Genomic DNA, 19,167 nt, shown 5'->3' on the forward strand with positions numbered 1-19,167 from the left:
CAAATTACCACCACCACAAAGTCAGTCCTGGTTACCCTCAATCTCACCTGCACACTCAATCCGTTTCCTCTAGCCTTCTGTGGAAACGAATGGCTGATCTGCACTTTAAACATAAGCCTTCACAATTCCCCTTCATTGGCATTTTTTACCCCCTTGTTTACCGAAATCTCAATATACCAGAATGCTCATGATATAAATCTGATATTAAATGGTTAGCCAGAAAATCCTGTTTCAACCTTTTTATTGAAAACTATCTACCTTTGATGATCTTGAAGTACCTCAGGACACTGAACATCAATGACTGCTCTACAGTCTTGAGGGTGAAGTAGAAGATATGAGAGATGAGGCTGAAGCTGTAATGACCCTAGGCAATTACAAATTGCTTCTTTTGACCAAATATCTAATTTGAGCTTGTTTTCTTGTCATCTGCTCCTCTCATATATAAGTAACATTTAAAAAAAAAGAAAAAGAAAAGCAAGACATTAGAGATATTAATTAATCAGGAGTTCTGGGAAATTAAGTGCTAATAAACTGCAACTTTATTATAAATTAAAAGCCCCCCCCACGTAAAGTTCAATGCAAGGAGCACTCCCACACTCCCCACACCCAGTGGGCAACCTGGCCCAGCAGATGCCTTGCACAGTCGGCTCCCTCCCACCTAGTGGAGCTGCTCTGGTACCTTCTGGGCCCCACTCCCCGGCACCGTCCACATTGTAATTAAGGTCTGGGTTTCCCAGCCCACTGTGGATTGCCCTTTTCTTGACTCAAAATTCTCCGGATTACTCTCAAAAGTGAAAACAGTTCTAGAACACCAAGTGGGTGTAAGAAAGCTGATGTGCAGCAGGGCCTTCTTAGCTTTGCCACAGCACCCAGTGACAACCTCTGTGTGGAACATCCCCATCTCCAGACCCAAGACCAAAAAAAGTACAGGGTCCTGTATTTTTCTCAAAACCTATTTTGTGTCCGTTAATCCAGTTGTTTCCAGTTCTGGTCTATTTTGATTTCAATCACAATGATATTTCCTTGCATTGGGGTCATCAAACTAACCTGTCTAAACAGTCCATTTCTCCACTTTTTCTCAATTCGTTTGGATTCAATTTCTTCATTTTTGAGGTATGAGTGGCCTTACCCAGCCACAGGTTATAATGAACAGGCTGCTAATTCCATCATCTATATCAAAGAGGAAGGTACTAAACAAGCCTAATATAGATCCCTCATGTGTGTCTCAGCCAGTAAGACTGAGTCCCATACCGGTGGATTAAAATATTCTACTGCGCTCCTGCCACAAACTCAACCAACTCCCTTTAAGTGCAAGGCCTATCCCAGTCTCCTAAAGACATTCAGTACAGATCAATGTTTTCAGTCTTCTTAAGACTGAAGGACGTGAGCATTTTCTTTTTTTCAAACTCTTTACTGTGGTTTGGGTGAAAGTTAGTTTTCCAGGCAACCACTCAGAGACATGGTGGTTTATAAGATTCACTGCCCTGCTCCTTAATGTAAGGGCACTCTGCCCACTTCCTCCCTGTGCCCACCGTTTGCAGTCACCCTTCTTTCCGATCCCTGCTGGGCTTTATACCAAGGCAGATGCTGCCCATATGACTATGGCCTGTTCTAAGTCACAGCTGCCTGTGGCACTTGGTGTGGGTATGGTCTTAGGAGTTCCACCAATCAGTCTCTTTTGAAGCAGTAAGCCTGGTCTTTATGACTTGAGTCTGGCACCACATATTTCCCCCCATTCTGTTTAGGAGCTCCTCATGGGATCCCTTCCACGGGGGTCTAGCCCATAGCTGGGCACCATCTAGGTCTTAGGCTCTTAGGGCTATGGAGGCTGGAATTCTTGTGGTCCATTAGTCCTTTGGACTGTTTGACTGACTTTTTTCACTCTTCACTGCTCCAAGCAGAGACCAGGAATTGCACCGTACATGGCCACTCAGAAGTTTTTAGTCCCCAGTCACTACTCCCTGTTCTCACTGTGAACATTTTCATGTGTCCCCCAGCCCCCCCAAAAAATTCTGTTAGGGCAGTGTCCACGGATGAAGAAAGCAGTCACAAAGCAGATACGCTCATCCTAGCCACACCTTCTCCCAGAAACCCGGAGATCCTTTTTAAAAAACTCAAACTCTCCCCACTGGAACAAGACCTGCCTATGTCTTCCCTCCTGAATGGTGACAACAGGCAGTGGAGGGGATTTCAAGAATACGGTGTGTTAGGCTGCATGCCTGCTGACTACCAGGTTTCCTTTTTTCTAGATTTCTCAAGGAGTTGGTGTGCATCTCTTACCAAAGTCCGCTTTCATGACCAGTGATGTGGATGTGAGGAGAACTCTGAGGGCCCAGCAGTAGCGTGAGAGCAAGAGATAACCACACCGTGCACAGTGCTCAGGTGCCTTAACATACCTTCAATGAATCCTTCCTCGAGGGGTCCAAATTACTCGGTTTTACATTTTTTTTTTAATTATTGAGTGCAAGTTTATAAAGCAACTTGATTTTCCATTCAGCAATTCATACACATGTTGCTGGATGACATTAACTGCATTTCCCATAATGTTTTACGTTATTTATGATCAAAGTTAGGAAATTCCTCGCCTATCTCCCTGCCCACTGTAGCTCTCTGTATTCTGTGTGGCACCGCAGGCTTTGTACAGACTCAACCTGGACACTCCCGGGCAAATCCCACTCATTCACACAGCCATGGGTCCCCGCCCCAGACCCTCTGTCCATGCACCTTCTCATAACAGACTTGGATTCTAACCCTGACCACTCTCCCCATGTCCTTGTACACAGCTTCATACGCCCCAGACCCTCTGTCCATGCACCTTCTCATAACAGACTTGGATTCTAACCCTGACCACTCTCCCCATGTCCTTGTACACAGCTTCACACGCCCCAGACCCTCTGTCCATGCACCTTCTCATAACAGACTTGGATTCTAACCCTGACCACTCTCCCCATGTCCTTGTACACAGCTTCATACGCCCCAGACCCTCTGTCCATGCACCTTCTCATAACAGACTTGGATTCTAACCCTGACCACTCTCCCCATGTCCTTGTACACAGCTTCACACGCTTGGGGCTGGTACAGTAGGATTTAGTTCATTACAAACAGTCACTCACACACTTGAAATGCCAACCATCACTGTGGGGGGAGGTCAGATCCTCCCTGGGGGCAGACTGTGTCTCCCCACGGCAGGGGGGCCTGCTCCCTGCTGCTGGAGACAACGGATTACTCTCCCTGAAGCTTGCAACCATTCCATTGGTTCCTGTAGGTGGGGTTCACACCCTACTGCTAATGGTTCCTATGGAGACCCAGAGAAAGGGTCAAAGTTTAAGCTGCCTTCCTGACTCTAGGATCCGCTCATCTTGTCACATGTATGTCCCCAATCCCTCCTCTTCCTATTGCTGGTATATCCCTAGACCAGCCCCTCTCATTGCTGTACGACCCATAGTGCAACCCTTTCCTGTGACGTAGGTCTTTACCTGTAATCGTTGGGCTTGCACGCCCCCCCAAAGGTATATAGGCCTGGGTTAGCAAGAGAGAGAGAGGTCTCTCGCTGGTCTCTCCCCCTCCTCGCTCCTCCGCCCTCTCCTTGCCCTCTCCTCCAGTTTCCCTTTCCCCTTGTCCTCCTTCCCTCCCCCCTCTCTAGTGGACCACCCAGCGGGGCTGAGGTAGCAGGCTACCATCAAATGTGTCTGCCAGCATTACTGTAATGTCTCTTCTGTCGCTCATGCTCTTGATGACATATATATATATATATGTATATATATATATATATATATACACACACACACACACAACTGTACAATTGTGCTTATTGAACCCATGATTAGTGGTGGAAGGCTGGGACCCCCCCCCCCCCGCCAAAAACTCTTACTACAAATGCCGCCCATCTCGGGGTAATATGAATTATACCCGTGTAACAATTGTATGGCCCCACCGGAATGTACAGTGAATCAGAAAATTGTGTGAAGTGAGGATCCGGTGTGGGGATTGGCAGATAAGCAGTGGAAATAGTAAATGAGTATTTTAAAAAGGAACAATGGGGCAAGGTAAAAGTAAACCTGAAACTTAACGGTACTATGCTCATCCGCTTACTGAAAAGACAGGGTGTAGAAGTAACAAAGAAAAAGATGCAATGTTTTCTGAAAGTTGTAAAAAGGTATAATCCATGGTTCCCGAACGAAGGAACTTTGGATCTAGAGACCTGGGAGGAGGTCACTGTAAACGTAAAGAAAGCACAGAGATGGGGCGAGTACTGTATATGCTTGTGCATAAGCCGAGTTCGAGTTTTTCAGGCATTTTTAAAACGGGTTCGGGTTCGGCTTATACACGGGTCAGTGGTACCCCAGCAAGGTGTAACATCTCTCGGGTGATTGCTGTTTCTCCACTGTTCATTCAAAGCCCCGCTGACACTGCAGGGCTTTGAATGTTTGTCTACTCACATCTAACCAATCAGAGCCTTCCTGTGACCTGGACGGCTCCAATTCGCAGAAGCACCCGTAGTGATTCACTTACGCCGGCAGCTGAACTGGTAAGGATGTGTCTGTGGCTGCGCTCCATCTCTCCCCTCTGGTCTCTGTGTTAATTCACATCCTGCATTTCCCACCCTAGGCTTATACTCGAGTCAATCAGTTTTTCTGGTTTCCCAGGTAATAATTAGGTACCTCAGCTAATACTCCGGTCGGCTTATATTTGAGTATATACGGTATTATTGTTGATGAAAATCCATTATTTAACTCCTGTAAGCTTGTTTCTTCAGCTGTAGAACAATAGGATCTATCTCCCATTTGCTACATTAACTTGAAATTTTAACAATGTATATAACCCAGGAAGCAGAGTACAAATTAACTTCTCGTTTGACCTTGACCAAGACCTCAGTTGCCACTTGCCCTGCTGCCTGCCTCGACACAGGGGAGAGAGAAAAGGGGGGTCTGGCGCAACAAGTGAATGGAAAGGAAGGACATGTACATTTGTCAAGGCCCCCAGGACGCCCCCAGAGCCTTACCTTCTTCTTCCTCACTGCTTCCTGACGGGCCATCTGGCAGTTTGGAGCGGCAGGCTGACTTATCTGTCGTGGTCGCCATGGTGAGGAGAAAGGCATAGCCTAAAAATAAGGTCTTGTTGAGGGGCAAAGGGCCCCTTTGCTCTCCCAGGAGAGAAGGCTCAGCCCAGCCGTCTCCACTCTCACAGGGGCTCACAAACTCTCCTGCCCCTGCTGCACCTGGAAGGACAGAGGCACAGTGACGACGGGGACTTCACTGGGAAAAGGCCTAGCACCAAGCATGAGGTTCTCGATTAGCGACGTTCCAGTAGCTAACCATTCTAAATAGCCAACGACTCAGAACTGAATTTATAACACAGGCACATTTGACATCCGGGGTGATGCATATGCTGTTAGCCAAACCAAAGACCTCCAAAGTGCCCTGAAGAAAAGGTGGCTCCAAGAAGCACAGGGAAGGGTAAAGAGTGGTAGGAAGGCATCAGCCCACTTCCCTGGGTCGTGCTGTTAGGCCCAGAAGAGGGGATATCTTGAAGCAGGCTTAGAGAACAAATACTTGTTTATTACTGAGAAAGTAATGCCCGCCCTATTTCTGGCCCTCCTCAGAGCAGTGCCTAAAAGGTTGGCAATGAAGTCGGTTTTTACATCCAAGTCACCTGCTTCACTTATCCCTGTTTCCAACACCCAGGAGTGCCCAGGAAGTCTTCCGAGAAGAAAACAGATAGCTGACCTGGAAAAGCTGGATCAGAGGTTCAATGGGAGGCTAAGATGACAGACAGGTCATGCCTCGCTAAAATAAAACCAGCAGCAAGAGAACCATCTCAGAGGCAATATCATGCAGCATTTATAAGCCTGGACTTTGAAGTCGGACTTCCCGAGTTTGAATCCTGGCTTACTTTGTCATCTTGAGCAAGTTAGCTAACTTTTTTTTTTTTTTTAATTTTTTTTGTTAGCTAACTTTTGTATGCCCAATTCTCCGACTGGGAAAGGAAGCACCTGTACTGTACGGGGATTACAGGAGTAATATCTATGAAACACTTAGCACCTCCCCACCCCCAGACTAGTCAATGAATGCAAGCTGCCCTTGTTTGTAAGTACCCTGAAATACCACAGAGGTATTGGGTTCATATGGAGGTGGGGCATAGGAAATAAACAGGAGCCCTAGGGCCAGGTCAATACGACCAACAATGGAGTGTGATTGATGTGTTCATCTGTACCCCCAGGACTCACGATGGCTGGCTCGGGGTCTTAGTAGAGACCCCACATGAGAGAGGGATTAAACGCCTTTCTGAACATCACACATGAAGGGCCGGGGGAGGGTTGCTTGGGTGACAGTGACGCAGTCCTCAGCCTTCCATTCTGAAGTTTCAGAAAGCCAGAAGGGCCTGGGCACATGGGGGAGCGGGGAGCAGAGTTCCCGCGAGGCAGGGTATAGTGCGAGGCAGAAGAAGACAGATTTTATCAGTATTCAGTCTGCTTAACATTCAAGACTTCTCTTCCCTCTCCTAGACTACTCAAGACAGGAGTCCACAATTTGTGCGAGAGCTCTGGTCCCTACCTAATCCCACTGGACTCTGGAGGACAGGGGCTGGTGCAGCTAGCTAGCTCTGAGTACTACCCAGGGGCTTGTGAAGGACCCCTGTTTGATGCCAGGACTGGGGGCCGGATGCCATACGTCAGGCTGCATCTCTCCGTAGCGCATGCTGCGTTCCAAGAACAAGCCAGAAAGGACACCTACCAGGTTTCACCGTTACAGACTTCCGACCGCGCTTGGCAGGGGACCGTTCCTCTTCCGAAGTTATGAGTTTTCTTTTGCCAGAGAGTACTCCCAGGGAGGCACGAGGGCTTTCTGTGATCTTACGGGTAGGAGTTGTGCTGCTGCTGCTACTGGAGGCTGTAGGAGTGGCTGGGGAGCTGATGTTACTGCGCCGTTTCCGCTTCCCTTCCACCAAGTTGTCTATGGTAAAATAAGCCAAAGGCCAGTCAACTCCCACCATCAGAGACAGCCAAAGTGAACCACCATAGTCCCTTGTCCTCCAACCCCCCACGGAGGCAGGAAGGCGATTCCGGCCTAGTGCTGGCCACAGGGAAGCTGTGTGGTCTGCTGTGGCACTGGGGAGGCCTGACAAGCCTTGAGGACTGACTTCCTATTCAATCCCAGGCAGGAAACAGAGATAGGCAGTGGCTACAGAAAATGACCGCTCAGCACTCTCTAATAAGCCACATACAGGACACAAGTTAGGGAAGCATTAGCAAATGCCGCGACAACAGGGCAGGGCGCAAACGCAGTCACTGCTCAGGAGGCAGAGGTCTTACCTAAGCTGATATCTGCGGCTTTGGTGAGGGGCGTCACTGCCTCATACGGGCCAAGCCCATATTGCTCGCGCAGTCTGTTGCCTTGCTCTAAGGATAAGATGACAGCCATTCGCTTATACCACTTCCGCTGGCCTTCTTTTTCAATGCTGTAGTACAGCTCCCCGGACTCCTTCCTGTGTCCTTTCACCACTCCTGGGGGGAAAAGAAAAGCTATGGGTTCTGCAGAACAGGCCAGAAGCAGCAGATTCCGAGAACGCACAGTAGATTGGGGAGAAAGAAAGAGAGGAAGGGAACCTTCAAAGCAGTCCTCACAGCGCGGCTGTAACTCAAACAGAAAGAGAGAAATTCTTCCCTCTGTGCCTAGTCTCTGCTTTGATCTGCTTTCCTGGAGGTAAGGCCCTGACATTAGAAGGAACCCATGTGAGGCAAAGGAAAACTGGCCTCAGAATCAGGAGCGCAGAGCCTCGGTCTAACTGCTACCAGCAAGGGGTGTGATCTTGAGTAGAACGGGTACTTTGCGAGAGACAGCGCTTCTTTCCCTGCACAATTTGCAGAGTTGTATTAGTATAAAAAGAGGCGGGTTTGCAATATAAAAACAAGGTATTAAGAGGAATATTTTGTCATGCTTAAAAATAGACAGGTACATTTATTCTCTCCCATCAGGCTGAGAGAAATAGAATCAACCCCGCACCAAGGAAGAGGAGAGAGGAGAGAGTGGGCCATGCTTCTCTCAGCCACGCTGCAGAAGCATCTTTCCCCAGGCTTGTTCATCCTCTGACTGAAGCCCCTGCTGCCAAACTGAATCCCCAAATCAAAACCACCACTAACAAACGGTTAGAACGAAAAACAGCCCAGTGCTGGCGACTGGTAGCCTTAGTCAATGGGACACACAATCCCCTCCTGATGCCACGCTTCACTCTGGACACAGCGCTGCCTACCTTTGTTGTCAGCGGGCCAATGAGCATCCACAAGGGTGGCTTTTACACGCGACAGAAGGACAAGTGACTTAACAGACAATTTGTGAGCGACAAGCCAGACAGCTAATGGGGTTTCCCAAACTCGCAGGTGAAGTGGCCCTTTTGACTGGGAGGTGAAGGGGCAAACAACTAGTACTGAGAAGCCAGGCTTCCAAACCATAAGAAAGCCCTCGGGAGGGCCTAAAAAGCTCATAAAAGCTTTTCGTCATACAACCTCTTTTCGGAACCGAAGACCACAGGGACTTGGTGGAAAATCCTCCAGGAGTCCTCGGGACCGCCGAGAACATGACTTTGGTCAGGGCGGAGAACACATTCCCACCGTTTAGGGTGATGGCAGCTGCGACAATGGAAGAAGACCCCGTGCACAGGGACCTGGCCACCAACTGAATGTGAGAGGCTTTGTGGGCGACAGACAAGTCACACAGCAGAACTGAGGGCAGCTCCCAAGCAACTGAGCAGCAAGAAGTCAAACTATAAACTCATCTCTAAAACTGATAGCTCGTTTGTCCTCGAAGGTGTGACCCACGGCTTGGTGAATGAAAGCAAGATGTATGGCAGCCCCTGGAGGAGATGTTGTCAACAGAAGTGATTGTGGAAGAAAGTGCTTGAGCCTCCCAAGGCGTGCAGATGCAGTGGGACAATGCTCCTGGCCGGCGAGGCATCAGAGAAAGAGCAAGGAAACAGACTTCGTTTCCACTGTAGGCTGTAGACCTGCGCTTTTGCAGTAATATTTGTAAACGTCAAATTCCAAAGTTTTTCTTCCTTCTTTCTCACAGCCAAGTCCTTTATTACACTGTTGGCTCCATTTTGTATTTATCTTTTTGTAACAATTGGTATTAACATCTTTCTGGATCAATAAAAATACACTCTCCACTTTCAAAATAAGATACAATAAAAGCTCTTTTCCCCATCTTGGAGGTACATTTTCCCAAAATCCCCAGGGGAAAAAAGTGGTTGTTTTTTTTTTTTAATAAAGTAAATTTTTTAAAAATCCAGAAAGCATGTTTTTAAAATGATAACTCAAACACGTATCACCAAACTGGTTTACAGAAAGGAGACTGTCTATTCAAAGAATCAGTACATGAAATGGTAATCCCGCTCGTCCTTCAACGTCAGTAAAGGAGATGAATGGCTATTTAAAACGAAAAAAAGAGGGACCTGCTTTCAAACCAGAGCATGCGTAGTGGGTGCGCAGGCGTATGCACACAGCACTCAAACTTCCTCCTAAGCAGGCATGTCTAAAATTTGTCTGTCACACTCACTAACTGGGTCCCCAAAGTCGGTTTTAAGTTTAAATGCCAGTAGAAAAAACTAGAACAGAGAAAAAGTACCTTTAACGTGAAGAAGCTTGGCAAGCATGATCTTAAACAAGAATGTAAGTTAGCATCAGCAGCGACGCCACACGGATACCAAACAGCCTGTGAAAGTCATGAGAAGGCCTCAGAGAATTCAAAAAATCCAGAGCCTGACTCGAATCATGGGAAGACACCAAACAGAACTGAGGAACAGTTCACCAAAGACCCAACCAGTCCTCCTCAAAATAATCGAGATCATAAAAAAACAAAGAAAAAAGAAAAGAAATTATCACAGACCAGAGGAAACTATGGAGACCGACAACGCAATGCAACGTGACACAGAGCCATGAAAGAAACACTGGTAAAACCCTATGATGTGGCAACACACCAACAGTGACTTCTTAGTTCTGATGAAGGCGCCCAGCTAATGTAAGATGGAAGCAATAGAAGCCAGGTGAGGGACCTACGGGAGCTCTGATATCATTTTTATAACTTTTCTATAAATCGATAATGAGTCCACATAACACATGTTCTGAAACACAAACAAACAAGATTAAACAGTTGTGAGAGGAAACCAGTGTTGTAAGAATGAAATTCCTAGGGGGGAGGGAGGCGGTGGAAAACAAGAATGAAATTCCTGACTTTAGAGACTCCAGAAAAGTAGCTGGACTGGGATGTTTTTTTTTTGTTTGTTTTTTTGGTAATTGCTGAAAACCAAATATTGCTCCAAGACACAGCCCGATCTCGGGTTTGCGCTGCTTTGCTCACCTGCGCTGAAATACTCGTCCTCGGAGAGGGCCGTCACCTCGGTATCCAGCGGGATGGGGTCACACAACAGAATGTCTTTGCCCAACACGTCGCACTCGTACCCGTCATCGAAGAGCAATTTGTACTTCCCAGCTCCGACATCTCGGGTGATCTTCCCGGAGTAAAAGTAGCCATTGGATGACCACTTGGCTACAACCCGGAGCCCTACAAAGCTGTTCCCTGGCGAGGAGCTGTCCAAGCCATCCGAGGGACCAGCAGCAGCCTGGAAAGGAATCTCTGGCGAGTCACTGCGGCGCGGAGCACCAGCACCCGTGTCCGCGCGCCTGCTGGAGTCTGGTCCTCGGGGCACAATGCGAGTGAAGGATTTCTCATCTGGCGACATGCTAGGTGACATGTCCTCTATGCCCAAGGGGCCAGGCGCAGTGGTTTCTCTGAAGAGATATAAAAATAGGATAAGGTTGTGAGAATACAGAGAGAAAACTTGTACAGACAACCAATTTTCCCACTTCTTTGTCCGTGGATCTCTTCAGCCCATTCTTTGATAACCCCACCACAGGCACGAGCCTGGTCTTTCGAAGGAATTCACTCTCATCCCTGCCCACTCCCCAGTTTTCTCCCTCTCGACACCCACATTCTCTCTACTCCCCTCTTCACTCTACTCCCTTTTTTCCTACACAAGTCATAGACTAAATGTATCTCGCACTACCCGGGTACCTGGTTCCAGTGGTCCGAGAAGGCGGGCGGCCCCTTCGCCCGCGCCCACGCGGCGTGACTGGAGCCTTCCCTCCCTGTCTGATGCCAAGGCCTGCATCACCATCCTCCTCACACACTGGCGCCCCTGTCTGACTGACCCCTTTTCTAGGACTAGAGAATGAAGACAGGTTAGTCTGATTGCACCTGCTACTGAATCTCTTCTTCACAGTCTCCCCTTAGCCCTCGTGACTAGGTGTCAGGCCTCCAGGGCAGCAGGAAGCTGATCCGCACACCCACCACCAAAACTCCGCCACCAAGCGGGCAGTGTGGGGTCACAGTGAAGGACTCGCTCCTCTATGTGAACCTAATCCTTCTTAGCAAAGCTTCCTACAGCTGCCCTCGACAACAGCATGCTCATAGCCCCTGCCTCTTCTCCCTCGGGCTCTGGACACCGGGCAGAGGGCAAGATGAAAGGCGCTATCCCGTACTTCCCAACCACAACCCTTGTAGGCTGCATCATATGGGGATGTTACGAGCACTTTCCCCACCCTACAGCATTCCCAAAGTCTCCTCACTGGTTTCCCACATTCTCAGGGGCTTCCCGCAGGGCTCCACCCTACCTCCCATGCAAGCCCCCCAAAGGACAATAACAAATGAGGAGGAGGAGGAGTTGATTTTCCTAGGAGGAAGGTGGGGTGGATTTACTCCTCTTTTCCTGTGACATTAGCATGCCAGCAACCCTGCCCCTGCCGTGGCTCTCCCTCTGGAGACCCTGTCTGCACCTCAGTTTTCCTGGGCCTCCTCGAGAGCTGGGTAAGGCAAAATCTGCGGGCTCTGTCCCGCTGGTTTTCCCTTTGAGTGGTCCGGCCGCTCTCCCTGAGCTGCCACTGCTGTGCATGGCTGAGAGATTCGTCCCGCTCGATGTTCGGTGTAAGCTGGAAGCTTTCGAGGAGAAGGAGCTGATATCCCCCAGATCACCAGAGGAGCCCCCCGTCTGTGAAGGGCAAACTTCAGTTTCACACTCCTGACATTCTACAATGGGATCTTCGGACTCCTGAAAGGAAGAATAGATAGAGAGCTAAAAGAAGCCACAATAACATAGTGCCTGTGGGAGGGTGAGGAAACCCTGCGGTGTCTAAGAGGGTGGGAGTCCGGAGGGAGCGTTCTAGAGCATACAAACAGTCAGGACCTACACTTTCAAGACCTGTGCATTTCACTAGGAACATATCACATCTCCATAAAGATGGCACTGGGTAGGGGAGAAACCTCTATACTAAGTTACATTACCATTTTATGGGACAAGTTCACATCGTCTGGTTGCTGAGTTCCAGTCCAAAAGACAGGCCACCCCTGTCTAAGCAGGTAAAGGAGGTCAGCAGCTGAGAGGAGGAAAATGACCGACAGCCAGAAGCCCTCCGAGGTACATGATTAGCGGCTGTCCTCAGCACTCTGCATTTTTTGCCTTCATTTTTTATTACCTTTCAATGAGCGATCAAGGAAACAAAAATTGATGAGCCAAATGGTATCTTTGTGAGGGAAAAATGAAGAACTAAATGTCATGATGAAAGTATGAGTCTTCAGTATTTATACAGCATATGAATGTCAAACTGGTTTATCTCACATGCCTATTTCAATGGCTTGAGTTCATTTATAAGAAGACTTCTGAAGTTAAGTAAGGCACAGTGGGAGAAGGTTTTGAGACCAATACAATCCCCAAATCTAGCTCCGTGTTTACATTAAAATAGTACCTCGGTAATAATTTATTCAATGCAGGCTTTTCACTTCAAACCAGTAGCCTATTTAGATTCTCATTCTCATCCACACGCCTGCCCAAGCCAAAACCTGGGGAGTGTTAGATTCCTCCTTCCCACTACGTTCCATGTTCAGGAACTCATCAGAGCTTATTGATTTTACTTCCAAGATACTTCTTATACAATGCAATCTATGAGACTGGAACCTGATGGGGCTCTGCCTTGTTTAGGCCTCACAGGTTTGTCGCCTTTGATGGGATACAATCTTACCACTTCTCGATGGCTTTTTATTTATAGTTCCCACCTTTCACAGGTTTTACTGTGAGACTTCTCTCCTCTCACCCTCTGCTGCTACTGCACAAACTTGTATTCCCTTTGTCCTGAACTATGCCTCCAATCTCAGCCCCCTCCAACCTACCGTCCCACTGAACTTTCCCAACATGCAAGTTTGAGCATGCAAATCACTTCCTCCAGATTCGTTAAAGACTACAAATAAAAAATTAAAATCTAAACTTTTCCCCCATGATAATGCCAAGCCCTCAATATGCTGGGTAACAGTCTCCCCAGCACCCTCTCTCACTATTCCCGACCCTGCACAAGCTCGTCGTGCGGAGCGTCTAGATGCCCACCCAGCGATGTCCTTCTTTCCCTTCTCCAACAGTATCTGCCACGCTGTTCTGAGCACCCCTCCGGTGGGGGCTGTTAGTTCCTGCAGGTGAGCCTGCAGGCTGCAGCTGCTCTTTCGAACATGGTCTCCACAACTACCCCACAGTGGTCGACAAGTTCCAGACTTGTTGCCTGTCAACCCTAAGCCCTGGACAACGGGGAGGACGGCCTTTTTATCTTCATCATATAGTGCCTGTCAGAGTCTAGAGAGGCGACTGGTCAAAATGAGCAAACACTGTAACAATACAAAGAAACAAAGGTTACGAAAGAGGGGGAAAGGTAAAGCTCTTCATAAGGACGCTTCTTCTTCCTTCTCTAAGCAGGGAACAGCTTTACACTTGGGAGGGTTTCCTAGTCTTCTGCCCCGTAAAACCATATATCAGAGTTCAACTCTCCCTGGGCCCAAAATAGGGCTGGCAGGTAGAATTAAAGTGCCTATGTGAATCTGACAAAAGAAAAAAGGGAAGGAAGAAAACAGGTGTGCCTTTTAACAATTACCGTAATAAAATAATTCCTAGCTTTTAACATATGCACCAAGAAAGGTTCCAGATTTGTCAACATCTACCCAGTCTTATGCAGTTTAGTTCTAAATAAAGTCAAGAAGTGACCTTCAATAAATGTCGATACCATTCAGACTTAAGTCCAAAATGAATCACTCCTAAGTGAAGGTGCATTTCTTACCAACAGGTCCATAAGCACCCAAGCACAGACACCGAAAAAGAACACAGTGGGTAAACACTTAAGAGCACGTGAGAAAACCATGAAGCGCACACAACAGCTAAATAGGGACTTCTCAATTCCATTGGCATTATACACACTCTTTTAAAGCATGGCGGACCTGGCTAAGTAACTGAGCAAATCCAGTGTCATGACCGGCTCAGAGTCCAAGGTCTGATGTCTAGCCCACTTTGCCCATCTTGTAGCCATTTCCCTGTTTGTTTCCTGCTTTTAAAAATATTGAAGGAAAATAAACTGACTTTCTATGAAAGGAAGTTGCCACACCGACCCAGGGTTACCTCAGTTACTTTTCTTTCTACTTCCGTTCCATCCACGTAATACACATCTGTGATGACACGAGTGACCAGAGTGCGCACTTCGCGGATGGTTCGCATGTGGCGATGCAAGACGTGGCCGTGTGGAGGCTGAGGCATTTCAAATTCTTCCTCTCCCTGCGGTGTGGGAACAGGACACAAGCACAGGCCTAAACACAAACTGACAGAATCATAACCAGCTTGCTTCATGATGAGCAATGTTCCAAGATTCCCACCAATCTGTGGTGACAGAATTTCTAGCTCCTTTGTTTTCTAGTCACCTAAAGTCAAGATCCAAGGATGGATCCAGAAGGCTGTACAATCGGATGCTAAGGGAAGTGTGTATCAGCATGACTCAAATGATCTGTTTCTGTCTAAATAACAATCATAACATCTAGCACGATGTAAGAATGATATAGCCCCAGATATAATGGAGGATAATTAGGAACACCTTGGATTCTTAAAAGTAAAAGTTTTTTAAAAATTATTTTCAGACTGCAATGTCTGATTCTGAAGCTAGCTTGTCCACCAGTAGAGTAAGCTCTCCTTATCTGCAGTTTCTGCAGCTGCAGTTTCAACCAACAGAAGATCAAAAATATTCAGGAGTAGGGAGGTGTGGGAAGCAATAAGTGGTCACAGGAATCTCTGAAAGACTGGGAGAGAGCGGGAAGCGCTATTTGCATAGCATTTACATCGCATTAGCTATTACAAGTAATCCAGAGAAGATTTAAAGTTCTGGAGGAAATGTGCAGGTTATATGCAACTACTAAACCATTTTACATAAGGGCTTTGAGTGCGCCTGCACTTTTTCCTTTTTTAGGAATGCAGAGGGTGGAACCGCCCTCTGCAGATACTAAGTGAGAACTGTGTGCAAGTTTACAATTGCAAGAGCTCTTTAAATTGTTCTAAATAGAGGGGACCTTCCCTAGTCTTTTACACACAACTAGTGACACGCCTGTTCAACCGGGTGATCTGTTTTCCTGCAGCAGTAGTGCAAAGCATAGTGCAAAACATTTGATCTAATCCAAAAAAGACTTTGACCTAGAGAATCAGGATTCTTTATCTGGTTCTCAGTACATAATAGTTAAAACAGAGGTATTTAAGGAAATTGGGCTCCTTTAATTAAAACATTAAACAAACATTTTCTTAAAAACTTATGAGGACCAGGCAATGTTAGACACACATACCTGATGGAAAATTCAGGACAGGTGTGATTTTTGTCAATACTTCTGAAATAATTCAAATTATCTGATTATCTCTGATTTATCATCTGGTTTACAAAAATATATGTCAACCTCCATTCAGACAAAATAGGTTCACTAAAACAGCACTAATATTCATTATTTTCTCTTTATACACAACCCGAGTTCATGCTTCAGTGACATGAGGGTAATTTTTATTTAAAGATGACTTCTTACCAAAGGTCCTGCCAATGGTCAATACTGGCGCAGAATTTCAATGGTAAGTCTTGTGGCCAAGGCGTTTATCAGTTGTCCCAATGTGCACCCCACCTCTACTTTGGCTCTGTCACCTGAAGGACCACGTGCATATCTGTGCCTCCCACGTTACCGCTCCCGTATTAAGGCTGGTTCCCGTCCAGCAGTCAGCACCAAGATAGCCAAATCTTTACAAAGAATCACATCGACCACGGCAACCCTGCCGATTCGGGGTTATCCTAGAGAAGGCGGTAGTAATGTTCTGAAATTGACCAAAACTTTCAATAATTTACCAGACGTATTCCCACTTGACGCCATCATTAGGAATAAAATATCTGCTAAAATAGGAAGGTGTGAATTTGATGAGTAAACATGGATAGAATCAAAAGCTTTAGCCAACTGACTGTTATCCCTTAAGATGGTTCGTCTCTAAGACGGTTCGAGGCAGAAGCCTGTCACACCCCAACCATCAGAACCCTGCAGCCCAGCATCCTGCCAGCACACACAGCCTGCTCAGTGAGTCCATGGAAAGGGGCCGATGCATGTTTTTACATTCTTCTAATGGTAAACCACCATTCAAACGATCACTCCAACATAGATATGGCTTAAACATGTCTTGATAAATAAAGAAGAGGAGAGGGGGAGGGGGGTCAGATTTTTTTAAAGGCTACACTTACTGTCTCTTCAAATCGTCTTTTGAAAAGAAGTTGTTGTATACACAAGTAACTTAAGGATCTTGTCATTAACAGGAGAAGAAAACAAAGTGAAAATAAAAGCACACTTTCTCTTCAGGGAAAGCTGGCTCCAGACCCAGTGAAAAATAAGTTAAAAATCTGTTTCTTCTAGCACGTTCCCCATCTTGGCAGAAGTAAGAACTCTTAAATGTGCTATTTCACTCTGTCTGATGTAACAATTAGTATCAATTGTGACTGTAGTGTTAACTGGCATTAGAATTGTGACAATGGTAATAACAAATAGGTAGTACCAGCGGTCAGCAGATACTAGGTGGTTGCTATCTGCCAGGCCTAGTGCTGGCACTGTCTGAAGAACTCGGCATCAGACTGGAGGAAGGTTTACTAACAACCCTCGACAGGCAGGCAGCATAACCTTGTGGCTCAAAGTGAGGGCTTGAAGCACTTGCTGAAGATCAAGAGTTGCAGCCTTCAGTATGGATTGCAACTCCAAGTAAAGAACCCCCAAACCCTCACAACTGGACCAGTAGATACCATCGTGATAAAATCGAGAAAAGAAGGAAGCTGTCAGGATTTCATCTGGCTTGGATCCACAATCAATGCTCAAGGAAGCAGCAGTCAAGAGATCAAATACCGCATTTCATTAGTACATCTGCTGCACCTGACCTCTTAAAAGTGTTGACTGAGGTGCCTGACGCAAACCAGGTTCTTTCCCACAGCCTCACGCGCCTGTGAAAGCCGGACTGCAGAAGAATCAGCACGTCTGAATTGTGGTCCTGGTGAAGAGTACTGACAGTACCATGGCTGGCCCAAGAGCACACCCACCTATGTTGGAAGAATTGAGGTCGAAATGCTCCCTGTGGGCCAGGGTGGCGAGATGGCCGGGCACAGTGGCAGTAGCGAGGGGCTCAGGCGTACGACTGTTGGGACGGCACAGGACCAGGCGGGGCGCTGTTCTGACCAGACTGCACACAACCACGAGGCCCAGTACTAAGTGCTTAGCCCATCTAATCCATTTCATCTTCACAAGACGCCACTGTGGTAGTTCACCATTATTATCCTCTTTTTCGCAGATGAGGAAACTGAGGCACAGAGGTGCGCAAAGACCTCTAAAGCCGGGGTTAAAATATGATAGAGCGGGGATAAAATCTAGTCCGAGTCTAAAGCCTGGGGCCTTAGTCAGGGCGGTTTGATGTACACATCAACATAAGGATGTATGAGCTGACGTCAGTGCCTATATTATACAGAGAGAATATGAGAAAGGAAAGGACAATTAAATCTAGTGGCTTTCACAGCATTGCTATCTTTAAGATCAAGTTTAACTCCTTTTCTACAGATAGGGGAACCACGTATTACGTGGGAGATTGCAAACACTTTAAATTAAGGGTGAAAAGAAACAAAAGCAAAATAGGGTTCTAATATGTGATGGCCTCTACATTTAAAAATGTAATATAGTGAAAACTGTAATGGCCGGGACTGGAGGAGACTGACTCTACCTCCATTTCAGTGGGAAATATTTGCGTTTTCCTTCTCTGACAGGTTTTTCCCCTACACAGGTTCCAGCTTTCATAGCTCTTACTGTATTGTTGACCTTTGAACAACATGGGCTTGACCGGCACAGGCCCATTTAACGTGGATTCTCCCTCCCCCGCCCCACTGTATTACGGTGAGCTCAGGTGTAGAGAGAGAGCAGCCGCTGACAACACCACAGGATGCCAGTCATCTCTGCGCACAGTTGCTCCCAGCAGACGTGATTAGCATATGTGATGCTTTCAGCGAGACCCTCCACACTCTAGATCACAGGAAACAAAGCCAGGAATAAATAGGTCCAAACATCAATTAAATTCTAATTTTCAGCTCTGCAGGGATCAGCAGCCCTAGCCCTCACGTTGCCAACAGTAGCTCCAATCTACAAGGACGGTAAACATTCAGGTCTCACAGACTGTCTTGCTATAGAAGTCTCATACAAACAATTTTGGGAGTTACTGGAGCAACACAGATAAACAGCAAAAAAGACTACACAGACCACAATGAGAAACAGAAAAGCATAGTGGAAAATACCGATTCTGGAGTCACATAGGTAGAGTTCAAATTCAAAATCTTGGGCAAGTTACTTAACCTCTCTTCTGTTTGGTTTCTTTACCTGTGAAATGGGAATAACACCAACCTCATGGGTTGTCTTGAGCACAGTGCTGATCTACTGTAAATGTGCAATAAATAAGAACATTATTTTGACTAGAAAACCAACCACTGGGACGATGAGAATGAGAAGTACATCACGCCAGAGCTTCCCTAATCTGATCCTAAGTGAGGATGATCTAACGCAGAAGTGGGAAAGGCCACTTAGCAATCACTGGTCATTTCCAAAATTTCCCTGCCCTGCATCCCAAAACCACCGTGATGAAATCCTGTAAAGTTCCGCTTATTTGTTAACAGGGACATGTTTCCCACCACCACTTACCCTCTCCCTTACCCAACTCTGCTTAGGAGCTACACAGTCCTGTTACTCTACTTCTAGGAACCTGTTCTTCACACCTCAGGGCCCC

The 19,167-nt window shown here is 46.8% G+C and overlaps 1 protein-coding gene across 2 annotated transcripts in view; it reads right to left on the reverse strand.

Annotated features, from left to right (window-relative positions):
- The window catches only part of TP53BP1 (tumor protein p53 binding protein 1), an 82,267-nt gene that overhangs the window by 2,626 nt on the left and 60,474 nt on the right, over positions 1-19,167 (reverse strand). Inside the window, exons 18-24 of one of the 2 annotated variants that reach the window (XM_075532176.1) lie at positions 14,479-14,631; positions 11,828-12,099; positions 11,067-11,216; positions 10,353-10,783; positions 7,313-7,504; positions 6,735-6,953; positions 5,003-5,218 (exon numbers count right to left, since the gene is read on the reverse strand). In XM_075532176.1, coding sequence (XP_075388291.1) covers positions 5,003-5,218; positions 6,735-6,953; positions 7,313-7,504; positions 10,353-10,783; positions 11,067-11,216; positions 11,828-12,099; positions 14,479-14,631 — 1,633 coding nt within the window. The remainder of the gene's footprint in view (positions 1-5,002; positions 5,219-6,734; positions 6,954-7,312; positions 7,505-10,352; positions 10,784-11,066; positions 11,217-11,827; positions 12,100-14,478; positions 14,632-19,167) is intronic. The other variant, XM_075532177.1, reaches the window with a different exon arrangement.

Source organism: Tenrec ecaudatus, chromosome 14, assembly GCF_050624435.1.
Source record: "Tenrec ecaudatus isolate mTenEca1 chromosome 14, mTenEca1.hap1, whole genome shotgun sequence".
NCBI lineage: Eukaryota > Metazoa > Chordata > Mammalia > Afrosoricida > Tenrecidae > Tenrec > Tenrec ecaudatus.